This window comes from Podarcis filfolensis (assembly GCF_964270895.1).
Source record: "Podarcis filfolensis genome assembly, chromosome: Z".
In the NCBI taxonomy this organism is placed as follows: domain Eukaryota; kingdom Metazoa; phylum Chordata; class Lepidosauria; order Squamata; family Lacertidae; genus Podarcis; species Podarcis filfolensis.
In genome coordinates, this window is record NC_139617.1 from 18,674,512 (window position 1) to 18,698,989 (window position 24,478).

Consider the following 24,478-nt stretch of genomic DNA (forward strand, 5'->3'; position numbering starts at 1 on the left):
GGTACCCTCATGCACGTGAAGTTACAGATGAAAAGCACAACCTAGCTACAGTTGTACCTTGGAAGTCGAACGGAGTCTGTTCAACTTCCAAAACGTTCAGAAACCAAAGCGCGGCTTCTGATTTGCTGCAGGAAGCCTCACTGGACATTCAGCTTCCAAAAATAGTTCGCAAACCGGAACAGTCACTTTCATGTTTGTGGTGTTCGGGAACCAAAACTTTCGAGAACTAAGCTGTTCGAAAACCAAGGTACAACTATACTTAATTATGTCATATACCATCAGCACTGCGATCCAAACACATTTTGGCTCCTTATTGACACTGGCTAACTGTGTTAGATTCGGTTCGAAGAAAAGGAGAGTTCAAGAGAAGAAACAGAACCACAGACCTAAAGTACTATATCATTATATTCTCTTTGGTGCAAATGACATACATTTCATTTTGTTTGGTCCATGGGAACTGGCCAACAGCACTGTTTCTCAGTGTACCCAGTCAAAAGGTGCATAGAGTAACGTACGGATTTATCAACATCATGAAAAATAGACATACAAAGCAGGATTTGGAACCTCACATCCACAAGACATGGCCCCACAGGCTCAGAAGAGGAATGTGTGTGGGAAAACACTTGATCCATCACATGTTCCATCATGTTCATTTGAACAGTCCTAGATTTACTAAGGTGTGCCTTCCAAGAGATTAAAAAGCCGCCCTCGTCTTCTTCTACCATGAGCCATGGCTGGGAACTCCCAAGTCCAACTTAGTGAGGCCTCAACAACATCTTCTCCAGCACTGTTCTCAGTGTTCTGTGCAAATTGTGGGAAGCTGGGGGACCCCAATTTCCCAAATACATTTTCAAGTAGGGGAACTAGTCTCCATCACAGATAAAAATTACAGATGCCCTTGGCCTGGCCTTGAAAGCAGCAAAGAAAAACCACGTTACATAGGGGACCGGGAGCCCTATACTACCAACACCACAGTCAGGGACAGAAAACCCTCTCCCATATCTCACAATATGATTGTCCTGTCAGAACCCTCACCCCCTCCCCAAAACCCCCAATTTCCCTGAGAAAGGAGAGAGCATCCTATTGCCTAAACTTCTCAAGTAATTTTGTAATAAGAAAGGAAGAAAGCTAAAGGTGCAGCTGGACTCTCTATCAGCTTTGGCCCTGTGGGAGGGAATTAAGTCCCCCTGGGTTGCAAGTGCGTGCAGGGGGGACAGGCATCAGAGCTCCTCCAATATCAGATGCAGCTGCCTGCTGCTACAGGTGGGGCACTCTTCGTGTTTCTGCTATCACCAGGACTCGGGCAACACACGCTAGGATGTACCAGGGAGAACCCATCCTCCAAATGCCTTCTCCAAGTATTGTGCCATGGCCAGAGTCAAGTGGTCATTGTAGGGTCCTGCCACCACCTGGATGCCCAGGGGGAGGCCTTCCTTGCTCAAGCCCAGCGGGCACTGGGTCACTGGTAAGCCCAGTATGTTGAAGATGGCTAAAAGGGGAAGAGAGAGTGAAAGGAATTAGGGACTCAAAGCACTTCTTTGCAACAAACGAACTAGAATCCAAGACATTTTGTTTCGCTGCTATCTAGAAACATTCTCTGAGAATTTGGAATTTATCATACTGGTTTTAAGTGCAAGAATAAATCAAGGGGTTCTGCACTGGCTAATGAAACACAATATGTCACAGAGGCCCCTAATAAACAAAGCACAGTTTGATCCATACCCAGAGACTTCCCAGAATCAGGAGGTCAACGTAACCCCATGGAAAAGTTGTATCACCTTGTTTGGAGGTAGCAGGACTGTGGAATTGTATAGTACATACCCATGTACTGCACACATATGGCTGCATCATATGCTATATCCTGTTCGGTGGGTGCACATGAGCATGTACACATGCAAAGAAAACCATATTCACCCAAATGGTGAAATACAATTATTGCATGCTGCTACCCTTTTTCTCCTGCTCTCCTGCTTCCTCTCCTTTTCCTGTGTTGAATTTTTACATTGTAAGCTCCTTAAGGCAGTGACCTATCTAACATCTTGTACTCTGCAAAGCATCATGTACACTGAAAGAATGTACATGAATAATACACGCATATGCAAAATTGGAACTCCTTACCCGTGTAGGCAAAATTGAAAGGCATCCCCAGAGGAGTGTGGTGCTTGGGAGCAACTACAGGGTGTGAAGGATATAAGAGGACACCATCATTTCCCAGTAGATTCACCATCTCGGTCTGCAGACTCTGTGCCATGCTTGCTAGCTTAGCGTTCACTTTGGGACTGTATTTCACCACCTTCTCGGTTAATCCTAGTGCTAAAGAGCACAGAGATGCAGGTAGGTCAAAGACAAACAGCAGTCATTGCAAAAGGCTGGATCATATATAACATGATATACTAGAACAGGGGTGGCCAACATGATGCCCTCCAGATATTGCTGGACTACAACTCCCATCATCCCTTAGCACGGGCCACAGCCAAGAGCAGGTACACAAGCATTTGTAAACAACTCTTTTAGTTGCTGCCTTTCACTCCCAAACTTCCATGGTACTGGATGAGTTGAGGATCGCCAGACTCCTTAGTCAACGTGGCACGCTCCATATGTTGTTGGAGTCCAGCAGACATCAGCCCCCTACCTGCATGGCCAATGGTCAGGGGTGATGGGACTAGTAGTACACCAACATCTGGAAGGCACTATGTTGGCTATCCCAGTCCTAGATTGTCAGCATCACCATCTTCCTTCCAAATATATGATGCTACCTTCTGGTCCCAAGCATTATTATATACATTTCTTTGCCAGCACTCCATATTTAGTTACCAGGAAATTGCCAAACAACCTAGATAGAACTAGCACATCAAAGAAGTGCAGCTATTTTAGAATAAAACTCTTAAGTTTAAAAACAGGACATTACCAATGGCTGGGATGGTATGAGAAGACATCCCTATCATCCACTTCAGCAGCTCCCATGATGGCCACACTGGCTTTCCATGATCCCCAAGAAGCTCTGTGAAGGTTTCTGTTTGCTGTAATATGAATATGAATGGAGAAGCAAGGACGAAGAGAATTCCGTAATGTTTTCTGCTTCTAGCTTTTTAAACTAGTATATTTTAAGCATGGTTTGCAGCCTGTACCAAACCTCCTCTCTCAACTTTACAAGGTACAATGACAGACTTCCGGGTTGGCGCCATCGCCGAATGGCGGACTCCCTCCGAGCTCCGGAGGGAGCCGGCTCGGCAGGGGCTGGGTTTTACCGCACCGGCGATGCGGGGACCCTTAGAAACCACGGCCACGGGGGCCGTGGACTTGGAGACTCGGCTAGCACCGCTAGCGCCCTCCCGACTCGTGAAGGAGCCTTTTTAAAGGCTACGGATCGGGTGCCGGGGAGAAGCGTGGTGCTTTGAGTCCTCTGCCATCCCTGCCGAGCGAAGCCGCATGCCATCCGGCGGAGAGCGCTGACTTCTTCCATTGAGAATTTGGACTTTTAACAACAACCCGTGAGTAAATTGGAAATCGGGTTTAAAAGAAGAAAAATTTTTGGGATTTGAGACGAGCGGGGGGGGATCTAAAAAGGAAGTCAGTCCCCCTCCCTATTGTAGACATTTTAAAACAAGGATTGGGAAGCCAAGGCCCAAAAAGAACGGTATCTTTGCTAAATTAAGAATTCCATGATGGGAAAGTACAAGAATTGTGCTGGAGGAAGAATTGAAGGAGAAGGAAAATGCACCCCCCTCCCTGGGAACCGGGGCGATTGAGGAGTGAGCCTGGTGAAAAGAGCCGGTGATTTTGACAGCTGTCAAAGTAGCTGTCAAAGTCGGAATATTAAAGAGGATTTTATTACAAGGACCTTGCTGGTCAAATTTGTTACAACTTGATATAATTTGTTAAGACTTGAATACAAAATGGCGAAAATACGGAGAACAATCGGATTTTTGGAAACAGAGTTACAACAACCCCCCTAGAGGAGTTTCGGGACATTACAAAGATGGGCGTAAGCCGGGAAAAATACAACACTCCGGAATTTCACAGAACTGGTTATCTCCTGGGAAAGCTGCAAAACGGAAACTGAATCTTGTCTACAGGGTGTTTAGACTAAAAGGAGACAACAGAATACCTTACTGAAGAAGGAAGGGACTGAACGCAAGTTTTTGTTCCTGAATAACAACAACCCATGTAGAGTTACTAAATTTCTGAATAAGAAAGTTTTAGCAGCGGAACAAGAGGAAGCTGGACTATAACCTTGAAAGAACAATGGGGGGAATTTTATAATTTGACATTTTTAAAGATTTAGGAATTAATTTTTAAAGAAAGTAATCCTAGAAATGGGAAATAATTCTGCAAGGAGTTGGGGGAAAAATGGGATTGATGGACTTAAGATTTCCAGGCTGGAAACATAGATTGGAGGATAAGGGAAATTAAACCGGGGAAGGGGAGGGAGAATTAGAATCCAAAGGCTTGCAACTATTTTCTGAATTGGTTTTCTTTTTTCTAATATATTTTTTATTTTTTTATACTTTTATTCTGTGTGCTTTTACTTTAATGGGAAAAAAGGGGGACATTGTGGAAAGAAAAGGGGGTGGGCTATGGGGAGAGATCTTTTGTTTTTTTTTTTTATCAAGGGTGTTGCATAAGGTTTGTATAAATTTAAATTTGAACAATGGGGTATATAAATTGTGCTTTAAATCAGAAATAGAACTTGTGGAAACAACAATATGAAAGGGGAATACGGTAGGGGTGGGGGAAGGGGGGAGTCCCAGAAAGTGGATGTTTGAAAATAAGGTTCTGAATGTATCTTCATAATTTCTTTTCTTCTCTTTCTGTATTTTGGAAACTTCAATAAATATTATTTAAAAAAAAAAAAAAAATACAAGGTACAATGACAAATAAATAAATCTTTCATAGTGGAGCAAGAGCTATGGCAGCAGGCATGGGTCCCAACTGCATCAGACATTTAAAAGACAATGTCACCTTGAACAGTCATGGTACAGCATCTCCCAAAGAATCTTGCAAAGTGTAGTTTGCTACGGTTGCTGAGCCTTGTTCGGAGATCCCTATTCTCCTCGCAGAGCTACAACTGCCAGACTGGTTTAACAATCAATCTCTCTTCTAGATGGAAAGAAGACAAAGTCCCTACCAGAGAAGAATGGCAAACTAAGCTGTTGGATTATGACAAAATGGTGAAACTGACCGGAAAGCTCAGGGACCAAGAAGATCAAAACTTTAATAAAGAATGGGAAAAATTTACAATCTACCTGAGAGACCACTGTAAGCAGATGAAAATGTCAGCAGGATTACAATAACACTTGTAATGTAGAAAGTATTATGGACAAAAATTGAGAGATATAAAATTTGGATGATTAAATAATATGCAGTTGATAATAGGACCCATGGAGGGGAAGGTGGGAAGTCCAGAGATTTCGAAGAATCTCTAAATATTGTTATGTATATTGTACTGTTACAATTTTATACTTGTAAAATCAAATAAAAATTATTTTTAAAAAACAAAACCAAACAATCCCTCTTTCCAGGGAATTCTGGTAATTGTAGCTCTGGGAGGGAAATAAGGATCTCCTAGCAAATCTCTTAACAAACTACAGTTCCCAGAATCCTTTGAGGGAAACCATAATTGCGTAAGGTTGCATGGTACTGCTTTAAACGTATAGTACAGATTGGGGCCCATGGGAAGGACTAAGTACTTTTTAGAACCATGCTCTAGAGAACAATGTAAGTGCACAAAAACCTCCATGTGAAGATCAGCATCCCTGAAAGACAATTTGTCCATCGCTGCTGTTCTTCCCGTGTCGCAGGTAGGCTTACGCCCTGGTTTGCATTTTACATACCTGCCCATCACTGTCCTTGGAAGACATCATGACAGACCAGATCTGGAAGGAATACTTCATTTTGTGAATATTCACAGGCTGAACTTGAACACCCAGGTCAGCCTCCAGGTGCTTTACCACCTTGAAAACATAAGAGAGAAAATAACAGCCATTGAGTAAACAGTTATTAAAGGAGGAATGGAAAGCCTGGGGGCCGAAGAGCATTTAAGAAAAATATAGGATTCTTCTCATTCCACACAGCACAGTACACCAAAACAATATTATCACCACTACATCAGAGTTAGGAGGACTGGTAACACCTGGACATTCACAGATGGACGTCTGAACTTCTGAGGAGCTCCACTCTGCTTCAGGCAACATGATAGGAAGACTGTCTGTGGACTTTGCTATGCAACAACTTTTTTCAATAATTTTTTGTAATCACAGGGTGAAGATGGTATGCATGTGTGAATTCTCTCACACACAGAGAAGGATAGAGAGTGGTTCTCCTTAATCTTTGGTACTTTCACTGCAACCGCTAGTGAACATAGGGGTTGCTCCCTACACTCCAGCTTCAAGACTTCCACAGCTCACCAGAACATTATGTAAATGTACCCTAAGCTTAGCTATCAAAGCTCCACAGTAGCCCTTACATTTCCCATTTTGATTTGGCAATCCTCCTTCAAGATAACTGCACTGCTTTGGGGCTATTTTATGCTATCTTTGTATTCATAATCTTGCTGCAAGTTGAACTGAGACTTTTTTCCTATAAAAATGCATTTAATTATTAATAATAATAAATATAACACAGCCAGTAGATATACAGCCAAGGTTTAAGGAAGGGATCGTTTCCTATCTGGAGATGCTGGGAACCGAATGGGGCAGGGGGCTTCCGCATGCAAAGGATATACTCTACCACTGAGCTATGGACCTGTGCATGAATCTGAAAAAAACAGTGCCCAGGTACGCTGGGGCACACTAAGGCATGCACAGGCAAATTTGAACAGGCTGACTCAGCTGCCATTTACCAAACGCCTACCTAAACTCCCTGATAACTGTGATGGCCCCCAAGTTTTTAAGCTACCAGATGCAGTTTCCTCTTACGTTCCGATGAGCCTGAAGAAGCTCTTTGTCCACTGGGGAAACAAAGACAGAACCTCCGTCGTGCTCCATGGAGTAGAATTTCACATTCTTTAGAGATACTTTTTCATCCAGCTTCAACCTGAATAGGAAGGAATAAGATGGCCACAAGTCAGAAGCGAGAAGCGCTTTGGTCCCATCCTCAGTTCAAGTCGGCAGAGTGGACTAGCTCCTTGATGTACACCAAGTTCTTACAATCAACTCTTGGTAAAAAAATGCCACAGCAACCGAAGGCACCAGACCAGTGGGGATACTGTCCTCCATTAGGCAGACCAAGGCAGAGGATGATAGAGGGTACAGAGTAGAGCAAAGTAATGGATAACAGAGTCAAGTGAGCTATGCAGCCAATGCTGCACCCCTGAAGCAAGCCTGGTACCCAGAGGCACAGTGAGGGATGCTGTCCCCCAGCCAGTGTGGAAATAAGATTCAACGGCCAGTTAAATCGGCTTTCCTACATGGTGTTGTGAAGGGGGGGTATTCCGACCTCTGCTTCAGTTAGCCCTGTCCCTCACTGTGCAGATCTCTACCGTCGGGGGCAAAGACAGCCAGTGACAATAATGACAGGTGCCAAACACATTTGCACTTCTTAGCAGACTAGGATTCACTTTATGCACTGCAAAAGTAATAAGAACCACTTACTTTGTAACGCCTGACCCAGCCATGACCCTCAACAGTGGTTCCAGGTCCTCTGCAAAACGGCACATTGGGCCAGTGCACAGGAACTTTGTCCGAATGCCCACAGCATTAGGGAATTGGCCGTCATTGGGAACCACACCTAGACGAACACACCGAGTTTAGCTTTGCATGACAAACCACATCGTTTTAGTTTAGTGACAGGGTTGGGTTCATATGCCACCTCTCCCATACACAGAGCACTGTATTCAAGGCTAGTTTAGGTCCAAACCAGAACCCTAATCAGTTTTCTGACAGAAAGGATACTGCTACTGCCAGTTACCTTGAGACTGCAGAACTGAAGAAGGCACACTCGGGTCCACCTTCTGTTCCACACAATGAACATTATGGCAACAGGGATAAAGTATCCTGGCCCCATCCTCTGGCCAAAGAAGGAGCAGGTGCTGCAAATCTTGCTCTCTTCCCTCCTCCCACTGCTTTTGTATTAGTCTGTGAACTGGCAGGCAGGGGCCTTCCTGTCTTTTAATAGCCATGCAACGCTTTAAAAAAGTTTTCAACAGGATACCGTTGCCAGATTTGGACTTGCTGCCTCCACTACAGTCATACCTCATGCTGCGTGCGCTTCAGGTTACGTGTTTTCGTGTTGCGTCCCGTGGCAACCCGGAAGTACTCGAATGGATTACTTCCGGGTTTTACCACTCGCACAGACGCAGACGTGCTAAATCGTGCCATGTGCATGCACAGATGTGGCACTTTGGCATGCATCAGTTCCGTGTTACGGATGGGCCTCCGAAACGGATCCCGTCCATAACATGAGGTTCCACTGTACTGAGATGCCAATTTGTGTAGCCAAAACAGCCAGGCCTTCAGGAACGGTAGCTGACTCTCCTTCTGAACTGGATGCCCAAATTCCCAAAGGCCTTAAGGTCCAGTTGACCTTCCAAAGGAAATAAACCCTAATTCTTGAGAGGTAAGAGCATCAAGACAACCTACAACTGTTCTTTCTATCCTTTCTTTTAGTTAACTTGGTGGAAAAAGAAGCAATGAGAAATGGGCATTTTGTACCAGTGGTGGGCTTGTGTCCAAAGATGCCATTGAAGAAAGCTGGCATACGGATGCTGCCCCCAATATCCGAGCCCACACCGATCACAGAACCAGCAGCTGCCAGGATGCAGCCTTCTCCTCCTGGAAGGCAAACAAAGGACAGACTGGCAGTGGACCACAGGCATATCTGAGTAACCCCGCACTTGCCACTCACAGAATCTGCTCTGGGAGACCGAAATACACATGGAGAAACAGAGTGGGCTAATCAGATTTTTTTCCCCAGGGATTGTCTTGCTAACCAGTACTAATCTCAAATACTTGCAGATCCAACAAAATAGAAGCATCACTGGCATACCTAACTTGCAAACTATTATAGGTGGCTTTCTGGTCCCCAATCCCTATACAACCCTTCTTCTATGCTGTATCAAAGTCAAAAATAAGCAACGTATTCCCAACTGCCCTCCATTCTTGTTGCGTTCTGGTTACTTGTTTAAACCACCATCAAATGAGCAGTTAATCACTAGCAGGAGATTTGATCAGCCAGGACTAATTTATCTGTTCAGTGCAGCATGTTCTCACAAACGAGGTAGCCCACTCACCTGAGCTGCCTCCTACGATGCGCTCTAGGTCATATGGGTTGTTGGTCCGACCATAGACCCGGTTGCTCGACTCAAACCACATGCACAGCTCGCTGCAGTTGGTCACACCCAGTGGGATGGTGCCAGCCTGCTTTACCCGTGACACTACCGAAGCATCGGATGTGGAGATAATGTTACGACGGCTAACCAGTCCAGAGGCATTGGGCAACCCTACCACAACGAGGGAAACAAAAAGGAAAAAAAGAGTCAGAGGTTCCACAATAGCCTAGAGCAGTGCTAAAGGGCAGCTATAAGGCCAAGAGCCAAGGGAGTAGCTGCCCCCCAAATGTCTGGAAAATGATGCAATATGGTAGATACGCCACACTATTTCAGCAATGTTTAATCAAGCAGGTATCTCTGGTTCTATTTGGTAGGTGTTTTTCATTTTCTGTAAACCATTTGCAGCCTGTAGTAGATGAGATAAAGCTCATCTTTATCATCTTTCCAGCTGGGGAAAGCAAATGTTCCTTTTAGCAGTGGAAGGGAGAAAGGTAAGTAATGAACTAAAATGAAAACAAAACCTAATACAGTAATGGTTTTTGCTCACTCTGTGTTTTATAACCCACCTCCTCCTTTCCAGCCAGTTCCTTGATCTTTTAGCATGCTCTCTGTCCTCAAGTATACAAGCAAGTACACAGTCCTCAAACCAAGAAGTATCTTACTTGTTTTATATGTGTGAAGAGAGGTATGGCTTAGCCAAGGAGGAATAGGTTTGTGGGGAGCAAACCACAAATAGTAAATCTCATCCCTAGATACTCCAGAGGTACCTCATTAAGAGTGCAAAAATTGGTTGGCTTTACTGGAGAAGGAGTATCTTGTTTAACAAGTTTGGGACCACACCCTCTAAGATGCAGCAACACCAGAGAATTGCTGGTTTCAGACTAAAACCTGGCGCCCTCAGAGCAGCTGGATATTAGCTTAGTCTGCAGTACTACATGAAGGAAAATCCCTAGAAGGTTAGCAAAGATGTCACTCACTGAGAAAAGGACGTGGGCTGCACTTTATACAGCACACCCTATTGTAAGATAACATAGCTTTCCCAAAACACAACAATTGGAAACCTTCTTCTTCTTCCAAGAAGTTCAAGATAGCACATGTCTACCTCCTAATTAATCCTCACAATTACCCTGTGACATAGGGTTAGGTTGAGCATCATGGCTGAGTGGTGGATTTGAACCTTTGTCTTCAAAGTCCTAAATGAGTCGCCCACTCTTTGAAGAATGCCCTTAGGATTCAACTGATTCAAATACTAACTAAAGCCTTTGTTTTTTGAAATACTTGGAAGAAGATAAAAGACTCTCTGGAAGAGTGATGTGACGCACTATTTAATTGGGATCCGCCATTATGGGATAGACCGAGTTGCAGAGATAAATAGTCATGGGGGAGGCGAACTCTTAATTTGTTATTATATCTGTACTTCAAGTCTGATTTGGCAAATCTCCCCTGGAAAGACTAATGTTTGATGCAACCTGTCTGAGAAAATTAATGAGCGAACGCCTAGATTTTATTTCATCGGAACTGAGAGAAGATGGCGTTTGCCACCAGAGAAGGACTTTTGGATTGAGTCGGCATAAAAACCAGCATGTGAGGATATACTGCAAATAATAGACTTACCAGCTACAAAAAAAAAAAAGGAGAGTCATACAAATTTCACACAGAAGCATATTATTGCTCACTTCAACTTGCCTGTGGAAATAACTCAGAGGCCATGAAAGAAGGAAGGATAACAACAGGAAGATTTAAAGAAGGAACTATTGGAAACTCAAGGCATAGAAACATAAGATTGGACCCCACTGAACTTGAAGCCTGGGAAGCCCCAACAAAAATTTATAAATTGGCAAAATATTTGGACTATATGATATGTATTTGTATAATTTGGAATATTTAATGTGATCTGATTGGATTGTTGAAATGGAAAACTTAATAAAAATTATTTTTAAAAAAAGGATTCAACTGATTCAAGCACCATTGTTTAGATACATTTGGCAGTCACTATTTTATAAGATCTCATCGACAGAGTTTTAAAAGAATGAAGGAATGCTGATTTAAGAAAGCAACAAACAAAACGTCTTAAGGGTTGCTCTGTTACCCATTACTGTAATATATTCATACTGAAACAAATCTATGAAATAAATAAATTAAATGAGGGAAGACTACAGACTGCGGTCAAGAGGTGGGTGGAGGTTATGCAAGAGAACACACCGTATAGCGCAAAGGCTTCTTTGATGGTGACAGGGACCCCCAAGAAGGGGAACTTTTCCTTCAGTGACTCTTCATCATCTTGCCCCTCAGAGAGCAGCTGGTCGACCTGATGAGCTTCCTCAAGGGCAGCCTCAAACCTGAGAGGGATGGTTGGGTAAGAGCCAGAGGAAATAAGAGAAAACCCGTCAATCTCTAGAGCCTGGAACCTAACTGGTCTTCCTACGATGCTCATTTTGTCCCACACCTATTGCTCCTCCCAAGTTCCATCTCTGGAGCCACAGCCAGAGGTGAAGCTGGAGAAAGACTTGAGAGGGAGCCTAGAGGAAACAAGTCTAAATGTTGCTGTTTTTTGATTTTTGTTTTGCTTTGTGATCACCACAGCTTTGCAACTTCTCTAGAAATATTTGCTTAACGGCAAAGAGGTTCTTGACCTCGGATAAACAAAACAGGGTTCTGTCTCCAGGTTTCCCCTCAGGTATGCAGCCCCTTGCTATTTCCTGCCTGGGAGCAAGGACAAATGGTCAAACGGCTTTTTAAAAATCCTTAAAATAAGAACATGATGGTATACAACAGGGACAGAGAATCTCCACCTTGCAGCCAGTCGTGGTCTACAGGGGGTCTGACTCATTAGACCATCTCTCCAAAATACAGCCACATGCCCACCAGCAAAGGATGACATTAGCTGATAGGCATGATGGGGTCCAAAGATTCCAGAGAATGCATTGGCAATGCAGATCCCTGCAGGAAGGTTGGTGAGTGGGAGGCTCGTTATTGCCGGGTGCTGCTTTGTCCCACCCCGTGAGATGGGCCACCTATCACATCACCTTTCTCCACCATGCCCCTGCTTGTGCATCTTCCAGGAGCATCTGATCAGCAGCTGTTGGGAGACAGAGTACTAGGTGAGATGCCACTTTATCCCACCTGCCTGCCCCACTCATCCAGTAGGCCAGCTCTCATGTTCTTAGTCTGAATACAGGATGGCCAAGGTCAGCGAAAGGTTCAGAAAGGACAAGTACTTCCGAGAATGAGCAGAGCTCCCTTTGTTTGGATTCGGAGAAGCTACAAACTAGTTACTTTTGCTATGATTGTGTTGCAAATCATAACTATGCGAGCACTTGGAAGAATTCTTCAGGAACTGTATTGACTCAAAGTAGGTCAACGTGTGAGGCAACAGAGAATCTCTAGCGGAGCACCGCATCTGCCTGCCCTTTTTCCTGTCAGAAGTAGAAATATGTTGAAACAGAAAGTATAAATTCCATCACTCACCTGTCTTTTACAACCGCATTGATCAACGGGTTGACTTCTTTGATCCTCCCAATGTATGTTTCAATAACATCAATACATTTCACCTGCAAGGAATAAAAAGTGCTCAAAAGATTGCTGCAATCTGGCTAACTTTCAGAGCATCTAATGATCATATGTGCTGAACATTGTGTTTTGTTTCATTAGCAATTAGCACCATGCCATGGATAGAATGCTGGGCTTGGAGCAAGAAAATCAAGGTTCGAATATTCTATAATAATTTAATAATGATGATGATTCATTCTTTATATGCTGCTCAAGTCACTCTGGGCTGCTATGAACTTCAATAGATCAGACCAAAGGTCCAAATAGCCCAGCATCACAAAATGGTTTACAGATGTTTCTGTGAAGCTCACAAGCAAGGCAAAACGTCCATCGCACACTCCCTGCTATTACTTGCCAGAAAAGTACTTGTCAGTGGTACACTATCTCTGAGAAAGGAGGCTCTCCACATGGCCATGTAAGGAAGCCTTCAGTCAGTATTTTAGCCTCACTCACCTCACAATATTTGTTGAGTAGGGGAAAATTGGAAAAGCCCATGCACAGTATGTCTGAGTTCCTTGGGAAAGTGGTGTAATATACATGCAATAAAATAAGTGATAAATAAGTTTATCATTAACCATTGGGTGTGAGCAGCAATGCGAGGGAAGCCGCTGATAACAACGGATTTCAGAAAGAGGCAGAATTTAGCTCATGCTCACTATTACGAATTATTTCCCTTGCCATCTGGGAATGTGCCTACATTTAACATGCATGTTTTCCCTCAAAGAATACTCAGAACTGCATTTTACCCGCACTGAGCTACAACTCCCAGCACCCTTAACAAAATAATAACAAAGGTATTATTTGAGGGAGGCAATGTGCTTTAAATGTTCATTGAATATTAAAGGTATTGAGGTGGGACATAGAGTTTATAAATTAAGGGTGTCAGTGGTGTTGACACTAGAACAACCTTTGGAGAGCGTTCCCAAAACATTAGAAGAAATTAAAAGGTTTGGAGAAGTGGTGGGTTTCAAAATAAGCTCAGATAAAACAACAACATTGGTCAAAAACATGGATGAGCAGTCAAAAAAATTTTTTAGAAAGGATGTCTAGTTTAAAAATAGGCAAAAAGTTGTATTTGGGAATTTGGCTTACAGTAAGAAATCTTACTGGGACGCGGGTGGCGCTGTGGTTTAACCACAGAGCCTAGGACTTGCTGATCAGAAGGTTGGCGGTTCGAATCCCCGCAACGGCGTGAGCTCCCGTTGCTCGGTCCCGGCTCCTGCCAACCTAGCAGTTTGAAAGCACGTCAAAGTGCAAGTAGATAAATAGGTACCGCTCCGGCGGGAAGGTAAACGCCATTTCCGTGTGCTGCTCTGGTTCGCCAGAAGCAGCTTAGTCATGCTGGCCACATGACCTGGAAGCTGTACGCCGGCTCCCTCGGCCAATAAAGCGAGATGAGTGCCGCAACCCCAGAATCGGTCACGACTGGACCTAACCGTCAGGGGTCCCTTTACCTTACCTTTAAGAAATCTTAACCAATTTGAAAATAATTACTGTATTTTTCCGTGCATAAGACTAGGTTTTTCCCCTTAAAAATGTCAAAAATTAGGGGGCTTCTTTTACACGGGGCCATCTCCTCCCATTTTCTTAAATCTGAGTCCCCCAAAACAGGGGGCATCTTATACATGGGGGCATCTTATAGAAGGGAAAATATGGTATATTAAATTGTGGAAAGAGGTTAAGAAAGAATTGGAGATATGGGGGAGAATATGGGAAACCTCCAGATGTTGCCAGACTACAATTTCCACAAGCCCTAGAAAGCATGGCTAATGGCTGGGAACGATGGGAGCTGCAGTTCAGCAACATGTGATGACGACACAAAGTTTCCCCGCCCCTATGAAAGATGCACAACAGAATGTAAGGACTCAAATGAGCCCATTTTCCTGTATAACCATGAAATACAATTATTGTATGTTATTTGCCTGTGTCAAAAGTCTATGCTACGGTAACCCCATACAGGTTTTGGCTAAGTTATAATCTGAACAGAGCTTGGAGGCTTATTTGAAAATCTTCTAAATGAGAATGTACACAAGATTTCTCCTAAGATTCCAAACCTCTTTACAATACACACCAAGCAAGTCACTGGAAAAAACCACATTCCTTTAAGGAAGGGAGGGGCAGGAGATGAGATTCTCAATACCAATCTCTTGCCCTGACGCAAAGCAACTGAAGAACAGTGCAATGCTTGTTTAGAATAAGGTTACCAGATTTTTTTCAATGAATCTGGGGACACTTTTCAACTTCAATGGATTTTGTATGGGGACTGATTTGTAAATCCAGGGACTGTCCCCGGGAAACAGGGACATCTGGTAACCTTAGTTTAAAAGCAAGTGTTGATGAAACAAATTTGAATTCACTCGCGCAACAAGTGTATTTAGAATTGGAGGGGAGGGGACATCAGAACCAACAGTGGTACAGTTGATTACCTTCTTAAATCTAGATTTTCAAATAGTAACTTGCTGAGAGTAAAAATTGCCTCCTGGTGACCAGGCTGGTTTGTCATTCCCCCACCCAACCTAAAAATCGGTAATACAGGTGGATAAAGCAAGGAAGCCAGCATCATTGTGGACTAGTAACTCTCTATCCCTAATAAGGATTTGCATTAATCTGCAAAACAAAAATTAAACCTAAGAACAGGATGTTCTCTTACTCTTCTCCAGATGCTTTTGGCTATTTCAGAATTGCTAGGATAATTCTATGAAGTGCAGGTACATCGACAACCCCAGTGAAAAGTATTCAAGTGGAACCAATCCAAATTTATTTCATCATGAACACCAGCAGGGCTCATTGCAAATTTATTTGTATCTTCCACAGAAAAGTGGGCAGAAGGTAAACAGCAAGAGCATGGCAGGCTTTGCATTTGGTGAGATTTCTTTAAAACATTTATTTAGTGGGTAAACTGAAGACAGACGAGACCCTTATCAAATGAGTATAATGTTCAGCAGATGAACTTTAATGTTGCAGAGATAGTGGCTTACCAAACCGTCTGATGCATTAGAAAAGTTTCAGATATTGCATTTTTAGGAGCTAGATTTCTCTCTCCCACCCTCCCACCCCCAGCTCTAGGCCTTTCCCACATGAAAGCTACATGTCTGGAGTCAGTAGGCCACTACCATGGATGACTAACTGAGAAATCCAAATCCCTGAATCACTGTGCTGAAGGGAGATTGAATGGGGCCATTGAATGGCGTTTTAAAGGCTTCTGCAACCATGGAAGCTCCAACCATCAGTGTGGAAGCGCTGCCAGCAAAGAGCACCCCAATGCACCCATCCAAATAGTGAGCAGAACCAACCACTAGTGGCGTCCCCACCAGCAGAAATCTCTGAAACAGGGTGCTTCAGGGGTGGGGCTGAGCCACCGCAGAATCCTATGGATCCTCTGCTGATCCTGCTACTGTCACATAATGGCAACAGGTGCAATCCTGGTCTGTTCGCTGTGCTAATGCAGCAGATGGGTATTTTTCTGCTCCCTCCACCTTTTGATGTGCCCAATATTATCTGCCTTCACCATTCTGGTTGTAAAAGTGGTACTTTTAATAGTAAAAGTACTATTAAAGAGTACTGCCTCTTTCCTTTAACTAAAGGGAACATCGCCCACATTCTCACGAGAAATTTGTTTTTTCTTTGCAAGCAGGTGGAGTATCTAATAGAACTTCGTGGACTTAAGATTCTACATACAAAGATCCTGGGATTCGTGTTAAGGGCTTATGTTGATTTATTCTGAAAGGTTCACCCCTTGTGCCTAGGCCAAGAATCTCCCACGCCAGATCTAGATTCCATACTCCGCAAACAAGCTGCAAAGAAATTAAAAAGAGAGCACCAAGGCTGTGGGAGCCAACATGCCCCTGCTACCTTGGAACAGAGGACTTCCACTAAATATTCCACACTGGATTTTGTGGCACAACTTCATAAGCAGATCCTCAGAGTCAAGGTAGGATATATGGAAGCCTAGGTGGTCTAGGAACATGGGGCATTCGTGAAGGGCTAGGAATCCCCAAGCTTTGCCTTGGAGTAGACCCCCTCCTAGCAAAACTACAATGCCCAGCAGCCCTTGCGGGGCGATCCCCTCCTACATCTCTCTCTCTCTCTCTCTCTCTCTCTCTCTCTCTCTCTCTATCTCTAACTCAGAGACGGGCTGCCCGGGCCCTTACCTCCCTGCGGCGGATCCGCCGCGCCAGCTCCACTGCGGACAGCAACAGCAATGGGTGTTCCGGCGGCGGGACGGCGCGGGCTCTGCTGGGGCCAGGAGAAGAAGAAGCAGCAGCAGCAGCAGCCACCGCCGCCGGCGCCCTCAATGGTGAGCGGAGGGCTGAGGCGCGCGCCGCCAGGCTGAGCAGCGCGAGGAGGGCTCCCGAGAGGAAGCGCAGCACGAGCACGACGCAGCGCTCTGCGCGAGAGAGCGCCATGGCAAAAGAGGTCAGAGCTCCGGGACAATGCTGCCGATCAGAGCGGAAGTTGCGCGGCCACGCCCATTCGGGGTGGGTGTGAGGGGCCCGCCGGTGCCAAGCTCCGCCCCTCCGCTCGCCCCTCCCCGTCCCCGAGATTTAAATCGTCAGGCGAAGGAACGACCGGCTAGTTAGTTTTTCCTCAGCCAGAGGGAGAGTTAAGAAACAGAAACAAGCAGCTCCTAAAGGACCCTTTTAAAATGAATGAGTGAATAAAATAAAATAAAAATACAATACAATACTGTGATCTTCGGATGAAGGGTGGTATAGAGATTTAATCACTAGTAATAAGCACATTGAATTATTTATTTATTGCATTTATATCCCACCTCCCCCCCCCGAGGTGGTGTAGCTCAGGGTCTCCCCCTTTCTCATTTTAATCCCCACAACCGCCTTGTGCAGCACCAGGTTAGGTGCAGGCAATTCCCCCACACAGGGTGCCAAGCTGATGGGGCACAAAATAATAATAATAATAATAATAATAATAATAATAATAATAATAATAATAATAATAATAATAATACCTGAATTTATATGGGTACCTACTGAGGAGATCCCTGGGGCATGGCTAAACCAGGTGAGGGTAGCTGTTGGGTCTCAAACCATAGCTGTCAACTTTCAGATTTGAAAATAAGGGATCAGCAGCCTCGAAAATAAGGGATCAGCAGCCTCACCTGTCCCGGGGACAGTCTACGGGATATCTCACAATCCGGGATAGCAGCGGGAAGCAGCGGGAGACGGCGCTGGAATAAGGGAATTTCCCGCAAAAAAAGGGGAGGTTGACAGCTATGTCTCAAACCCTCAGTTGGTGACTTCTCAGGCATGTGGTGGATTGATCAGGCGAGACCAATAGTGGGTCCAAAGGCCAAGGAGCCTGTTTCGGGAGATGCCATGTGAGAGGCAAACAGGGCTTGTCAACCTAAGAAGGTAGCCCTCCTAGAAGGAAAACTCTGGTCCTGAACCTCTGCTGCTTTGTGGGCTACCTGTGGAAGAAGAAAAGGATAAGAACTACCAGGGCCACCTTAACCATTGGGCTTAGTGGTCCATCACACCATGGCGCCGGCCTCTCAGGGGTGCCCAGCAAGAGTCCAGGGCCAAAATTTGGAGTCTGGGGAAGCTGCGCTGACGAGCGGAGCAGATTCTGTCAGAGGGTGCGCGGCAGGCTCTTCTGCTGCGGGCACCGGGCGACTCTGCTCTGCTGCCGCCCCTGCCCCGAGGGGAGGGGTTGTGAGTGGGCATCGCTTCCCGCACTTGCAGGGGGCATGTTATTGCCCCCTGCATCATGGGAGCCCTGGGCCCAAGTCATGCTACCCTGCCAGCCAATCTGGCTGGCAGGGGTGTGTGGTTTGCCACTCCTCCTCTTTGCCTGCTTCCTCTGATTTTGGATCTCTCACACGCCGCTAGCCTCCAGGTCCCTGTTGCACGGTTTGAGTGTGTGTGTTTGCCTCTTGCCTCCTGGTCACTCCTGGTTTGCATGAGGGTGTGTGCGCTCTGGGGGCTATGTGTTTCCCTTTGTGTTTAAAGAGCTGCTTGCCACTTTAAGAGGCTTGGGCTTTTCATGCACTGTAGAAATGGCTTGAAGGCAGTTTTGGCCAGCTTTTATTGTTTAACAGCGGGGCTTGCAACGCTATATTGGCAATTGGCATTAGCGGCAGTGTTTGCTGTGAACACCCCTTGTTGTTCGTGTGGGTTTTTGGATTGCTTTTTGTTTATCATTACATGCAGTGCGAGATCACTAACCTGAGGGCTGCCATCTTGTTTTCTGGTCACGTGGTCAATATTGCTGGCTATAGCACGTGGTATGGTTCGGCAACCATTTTTTAAGTGGGCAAGTGATCTATATTCTACAGACCTGCGAAGCTTTTCTGTGGGCTGCCATTTCATTTTTCTGCCTCACCAGATGGTCTGACAACTTTGGTATCCCCCCTCCCCAAAAAAAGGTCGACAACTCTGGGAAACCGGGGGGGGGGGGCAGAGGAATCTTTGCACCCAGTGCCACGTATGCTTAAGACGGCCCTGAGAACTACACAAATCCAGAGTGCAGTCCCTAATACAATTGAATGGCGCCTTGTGCGGTTCCTTCCAGCAACTCCTGCAGCCAAACGGGTGCCAAGCGTATAGCTCTGCTTTCCTTTGAACCACATCGGTAAGGCCAAGAGGAGAGTCTGTTCACCTGGGGACCCCAGGACTTTTATACCCAGGCTCACACCTCTGGGAGGACATTTCAGTGCTGCAGATGCCGCAGTCTGACTTCACCCCTGGAAGCACACACTTGAGACAGATGCCAACAACCGCCACCAAAGTTCCTTTAAAAAAGCAACTGTGCCAAGAGGTATTACTGCATGTTAGGAAGCATCCTAAGTAAGATACTTGGTCCATCTGACTCGGTTTTTTCTATGTGGTGTGATTTCACATAGGTCTCTCTCAGCCCTGCCTCAAGGTGCCAGCGGGGATTTGCCTGGTGCCTTCTGTGTGCAAGGCAGATGCTCTGCCACTGAGCTGCAATCAGAAGGGAGGACTTTGGACCTGTGTGTCTGCAAGAGAAAATTGCTTAATTAGTTTTGGCCAGGGAGGGCGGGATACAAATAAAAGATTATAATTATTATTATGTACATTGGCATGTGGGGATTTGGGGTTGGAGGACAGGCGTGCAAGCTGGGGGGGAGGTTAGAGAGCCAGTGTGGTGTAGTGGTTAAGAGCAGTGGACTCGTAATCTGGTGAACCAGGTTCGCGTCTCCACTCCTCCACATGCAGCTGCTGGGTGACCTTGGGCTAGTCACACTTCTTTGAAGTCTCTCAGCCCCACTCACCTCACAGAGTGTTTGTTGTGGGGGAGGAAGGGAAAGGAGAATGTTAGCCGCTTTGAGACTCCTTAAAGGGAGTGAAAGGCGGGATATCAAATCCAAACTCTTCTTCTTCTTCTTCTTCTTCTTCTTCTTCTTCTTCTTCTTCGTCTTCGTCTTCGTCTTCGTCTTCGTCTTCGTCTTCGTCTTCATTGGTTGTGTTAATCTGCTGTTAAGTTATTTGGTATACATTATCTTTATTTCCCTACACATAAAAGTGAGTAATGTTCACTTACCACACAGGAGATTATGTCAACCCAGTTTTTTTTCCCCTATTCATTTTTCCCAGGCTTACGTTCAGTTCTCTACAATTTCTGCTACAGTTTATAATTTTTTTTAAAGAAAAACTCCTGAAAATCCATTGGCATTTTAGTGCAGATTTCTCATAATATACACATTTTTGCAAGCTATTTCCCGAATATAATGCACTTTATATTGAATTGAGTTGGCATCTGTCTGCCTTTAGGGGTGAGGTCAAGCTGTTGGACAGTTGCAGCGCCCATTGTGGCTGGAGAGATATATGCAGGAGAGGCATGTTTTGTTGCAGCTGGGGCAGATAATGGTGTCCAGTTGTACTGCTACAGATGCATCATGGCGTTTCTTCTCTCTGTGCTCCCCCCAGTGGTCATTTCTCCTCTGGTCACTGCTATGGAAACATGACTTGACTGCCTGCCTGACAAAGAACAATATCTTGGGTCAAGACGTTGCCAGCAATCCACTCATCAGCATTTTATAGAATTACAAATATATGCCCAATACAGTATGTGCATTTTGTGTATTTTGTTTTTGCTGGAGAACTGCATCACAAAATTAGGCAAAGTGCAAATTTCAAATAATAGTAGTGTTTCAGTTCACATGGTTTGCAAAGTGTGGTAGAATCACTTTAAAATCCTAGTTGAATCACGTTTCTTCCCTCCCTGGTAGAGACTACCTTCAACATAGAAAGCCACACCCAAACCAGAACAGCATACCTAGCTGCTGTTGCGAATGTTAATGTGTCAAAGGTTCCAGGCACATTGTTAAATTTAACACCTGTAAGCATCTGCTGAATGCAATTTGCATTGGACAGTTTTCTAATATTTACTTAAAATAACCTAAAGGTAAAAATCTGTGAAACCCTATAGGGAAACAATCGGCTGTTTTGAAAAATGTCTCTCAAGACAAAGTACCTTTGAGAATCTGCTCAGCACATTTCCCCAACCATGGAAAGCAGCTCTCAGATAAATTGACACAAGGACAGTGTCTCTTAGGTGCAAAGTTAACCTCATAGAAAACACATGCATAACAGAAAATTGTATTCCTACTATGCATGATTTTTTCTGCAGTATGCGCGCTGAAATGGACCAACATGGTCAGAGTCAGAGAAAGGAGACAATATTACTAAAAAAAAGAAAAAATGGAGTGTTTTCATTGGTACAATAAGATGCAAGAAAATACCAACCCACACATTCTTTGGGAGTTATTGTGAAATATGTATTTGTCAAAGTAATTATTACTTATTTTACTGAACTGTATCTTATTATTTCTCTCTCTCACACACACCCTTGTGGAGAAATTTCCAAGGGCTGCATGCCAGTGTTGGGCAAGGTAGAAGGCAATGGGAAGTGGAGCAATGAAATGACTCTTGACTTAGTACTGTGGGCTCCATTCCACTTGTGCAAAAGCCAGGGGTTTCTCTGAAAGCTCCCCCCCCCCCCCGCAAACTTTCAATCTAGTTAAGCAAGAAGTATAATCATAGTATAATGATTATAATTATATAATGATTATATATAATTATTATATAATTATATAATGATTGTATAGTATAATGGACGCGGGTGGGGCTGTGGGTTAAACCACAGAGCCTAGGACTTGCTGATCAGAAGGTCAGCGGTTCGAATCCCCGTGATGGGGTGAGCTCCCATTGCTCGGTCCCTGCTCCTGCCAACCTAGCAGTTTGAAAGCACGTCAAAGTGCAAGTAGATAAATAGGTACCTCTCCGGCGGGAAGGTAAATGGCGTTTCCGTGTGCTGCTCTGGCTCACCAGAAGCGGCTTAGTCATGCTGGCCACATGACCTGGAAGCTGTACACCTGCTCCCTCGGCCAATAAAGCAAGATGAGCGCCGCAACCCCAGAGTCGGTCACGACTGGACCTAATGGTGAGGGGTCCCTTCACCTTTACCTATAATCATAGAGGAAAGTTTCCAAACAGCCAAAATTACTTGAGAGTGCAGAGCGAGGCTGATGAGGGGCATGACACAGCGAGCATCCTGATGACCAGAATGGCCTGGAGGGCTTCGTTTGGCCTACAGCAGGCATGGCCAAACTTGGCCCTCCAGCTGTTTTCGGACTACAATTCCCATCATCCCTGGTCCTGTTAGCTAAGGATGATGGGAATTGTAGTCCCACAACAGCTGGAGGGCCAAGTTTGGCCATGCCTGGCCTACAGCGTAGAGGCTCCCTACCCCTGTTATAAAGTAAGTGATAAGTGTAGCTGGTGCTGAGAGTTGTTTGGAAACCCCTATTCCCCTCACAGATCTATATTTCCCAGTTCCCTGGCAAGAGGGATTGATGGCTAAACCACTCAGAATTGTCACTCTGCAGGGAGAATAGGGGTCTCCTAACAACTCTTAGTAAACTACAATTCCCAAAATTCTTGAGCAGGGAGGAGCCATGACTGGTACAATACAGTGGTACCTCAGGTTAAGAACTTAATTCTTTCTGGAGTTCCGTTCTTAACCTGAAACTGTTCTTAACCTGAGGTACCACTTTAGCTGATGGGGCCTCCTGCTGCCGCCGCACCACTGAAGCATGATTTCTGTTCTCATCCTGAAGCAAAGTTCTTAACCCGAGGTACTATTTCTGGGTCTGTAACCTGAAGCGTCTGTAACCTGAAGCGTCTGTTACCTGAGGTACCACTGTACTGCATTTAATGTTAGGTACAGATGTGACTGATGTGGTCAGCAGTGCAGAGCCTGACCATAGCCACATGATGGCACAATTTTCTTCATTTCTTCCTGCACTTTATACTTACTATCAAGGTATGTTCTATGGCAGTCTGTGGCTGTGCTGACCTCATTGCAAAGGACAGCAAAAAGAAACTTTGAAGGTGACGTACAGTATTTTGAAAGAAAGTGCTGATATCAAAGGAAGTTTCTGAGTGACACAGAATATTTTTCAGGCAGAAGATAAGAAAAGTTAATTTGGTAGGCAGGTAGATTGGTTATTGGTAGATTTTCACATCCTAGTGGCTTGCAGATGTTTTACACTATCTACACCTCCCATCAGCCCACTTGGCACCAACTCATGATGGGAATTGCAGTCCAAAACATCTAGAGGACACTCAGATGAGTAAGGTGTGGGTGGTGGTTTTTACAACTCTGTAACAGCTGCTCCATATGCACCAAACACTAGGATAGTTGTTTATAACCTTGTCACACTCAGATTTCATGATGGGGCGGGGAGAGGGAATTCATTTATCTGGCAATAAGTAAATGAGACCGTAACTAATTTGTATTCTAATGTTTCCAAAGTGCTGAGACAAAGAAGGAAGATACCTTGCCTTTATTTAGAAAAGCACTGGACTTTACCTTTAGTAGAGAGAAGTGGGACCTGCAACAAAATGTTGCAGTATGGATACTCCTGTTCAGAATGCCAGCCATGGCCTCTTCTACATATTCCATTGTGTTCTTCCCTCCCTGGAGGCTTCCTGTTTCCCCCTTCCAATAGTTAGTCAGTGTCCACTGAGGATGCGGGCCTTTTACCTTTTCACCATGTTACCCGGCCAAGTTGAAGGTTTTTGTGTTAACAGAGATAGCACTGAGCAACTTGAGTCCAGGATACCTTAAGGACCGCCCCCCCACCCGAGTCCTTATATCCCAGCTCGATCACTGAAATCACGCGGAGGAGTGTTGTTAGTTGTTTCCCAGGTTACAGAGACCCAGCTTGCCTCAAAACCAGAAATTGGGCATTGAGTGTTGCTGGGCTCGTAGTGGAAGCTACCGGTACTTTTCTAGTGGAGATTCAGTAGGCCCATCACTTTCAACTTTCAGGCATCTCTTGGGGTTATTTTTATGCTGACAGTCCTTTGTAGTTGTTGACTTTAAATTATTATTATTATTATTATTATTATTATTATTATGGTCATTATATTCTTTGTATGACAAGGTGATAAAGAATTTACCTTTATAAACAAAACAGCTGAAGTGAAATCTAGTCTTTCTCCATTAGCTGTTGAAAAATCATCTTGGCTTCTACATTCAGGTTGTTTCGTTTGTTTTAACAGAGTAAGCCATGTGATAGCAATTTATGAAGAAGTCAGTCTGGGTAGAGCATCTGCTTAGGACACAAAAAGTCCCAGGTTCAATCCCTAGCACTGCAGGGAACACTCGTTT

The 24,478-nt window shown here is 44.7% G+C and overlaps 1 protein-coding gene across 1 annotated transcript; it reads right to left on the reverse strand.

Annotated features, from left to right (window-relative positions):
• Positions 1-387: 387 nt before the first annotated feature.
• On the reverse strand, positions 388-17,298 carry FAAH2 (fatty acid amide hydrolase 2). Its single transcript, XM_083596011.1, has 11 exons — positions 16,969-17,298; positions 12,737-12,819; positions 11,471-11,607; positions 9,230-9,439; positions 8,652-8,771; positions 7,593-7,728; positions 6,918-7,035; positions 5,835-5,954; positions 2,909-3,020; positions 2,119-2,313; positions 388-1,489 (listed from the first exon to the last, which is right to left on the reverse strand). Exons 1-11 carry the CDS (start codon positions 17,221-17,223, stop codon positions 1,314-1,316), a joined length of 1,662 nt encoding a protein of 553 aa, XP_083452137.1. The 5' UTR covers positions 17,224-17,298; the 3' UTR covers positions 388-1,313.
• Between the last annotated feature and the right edge of the window lie 7,180 nt (positions 17,299-24,478).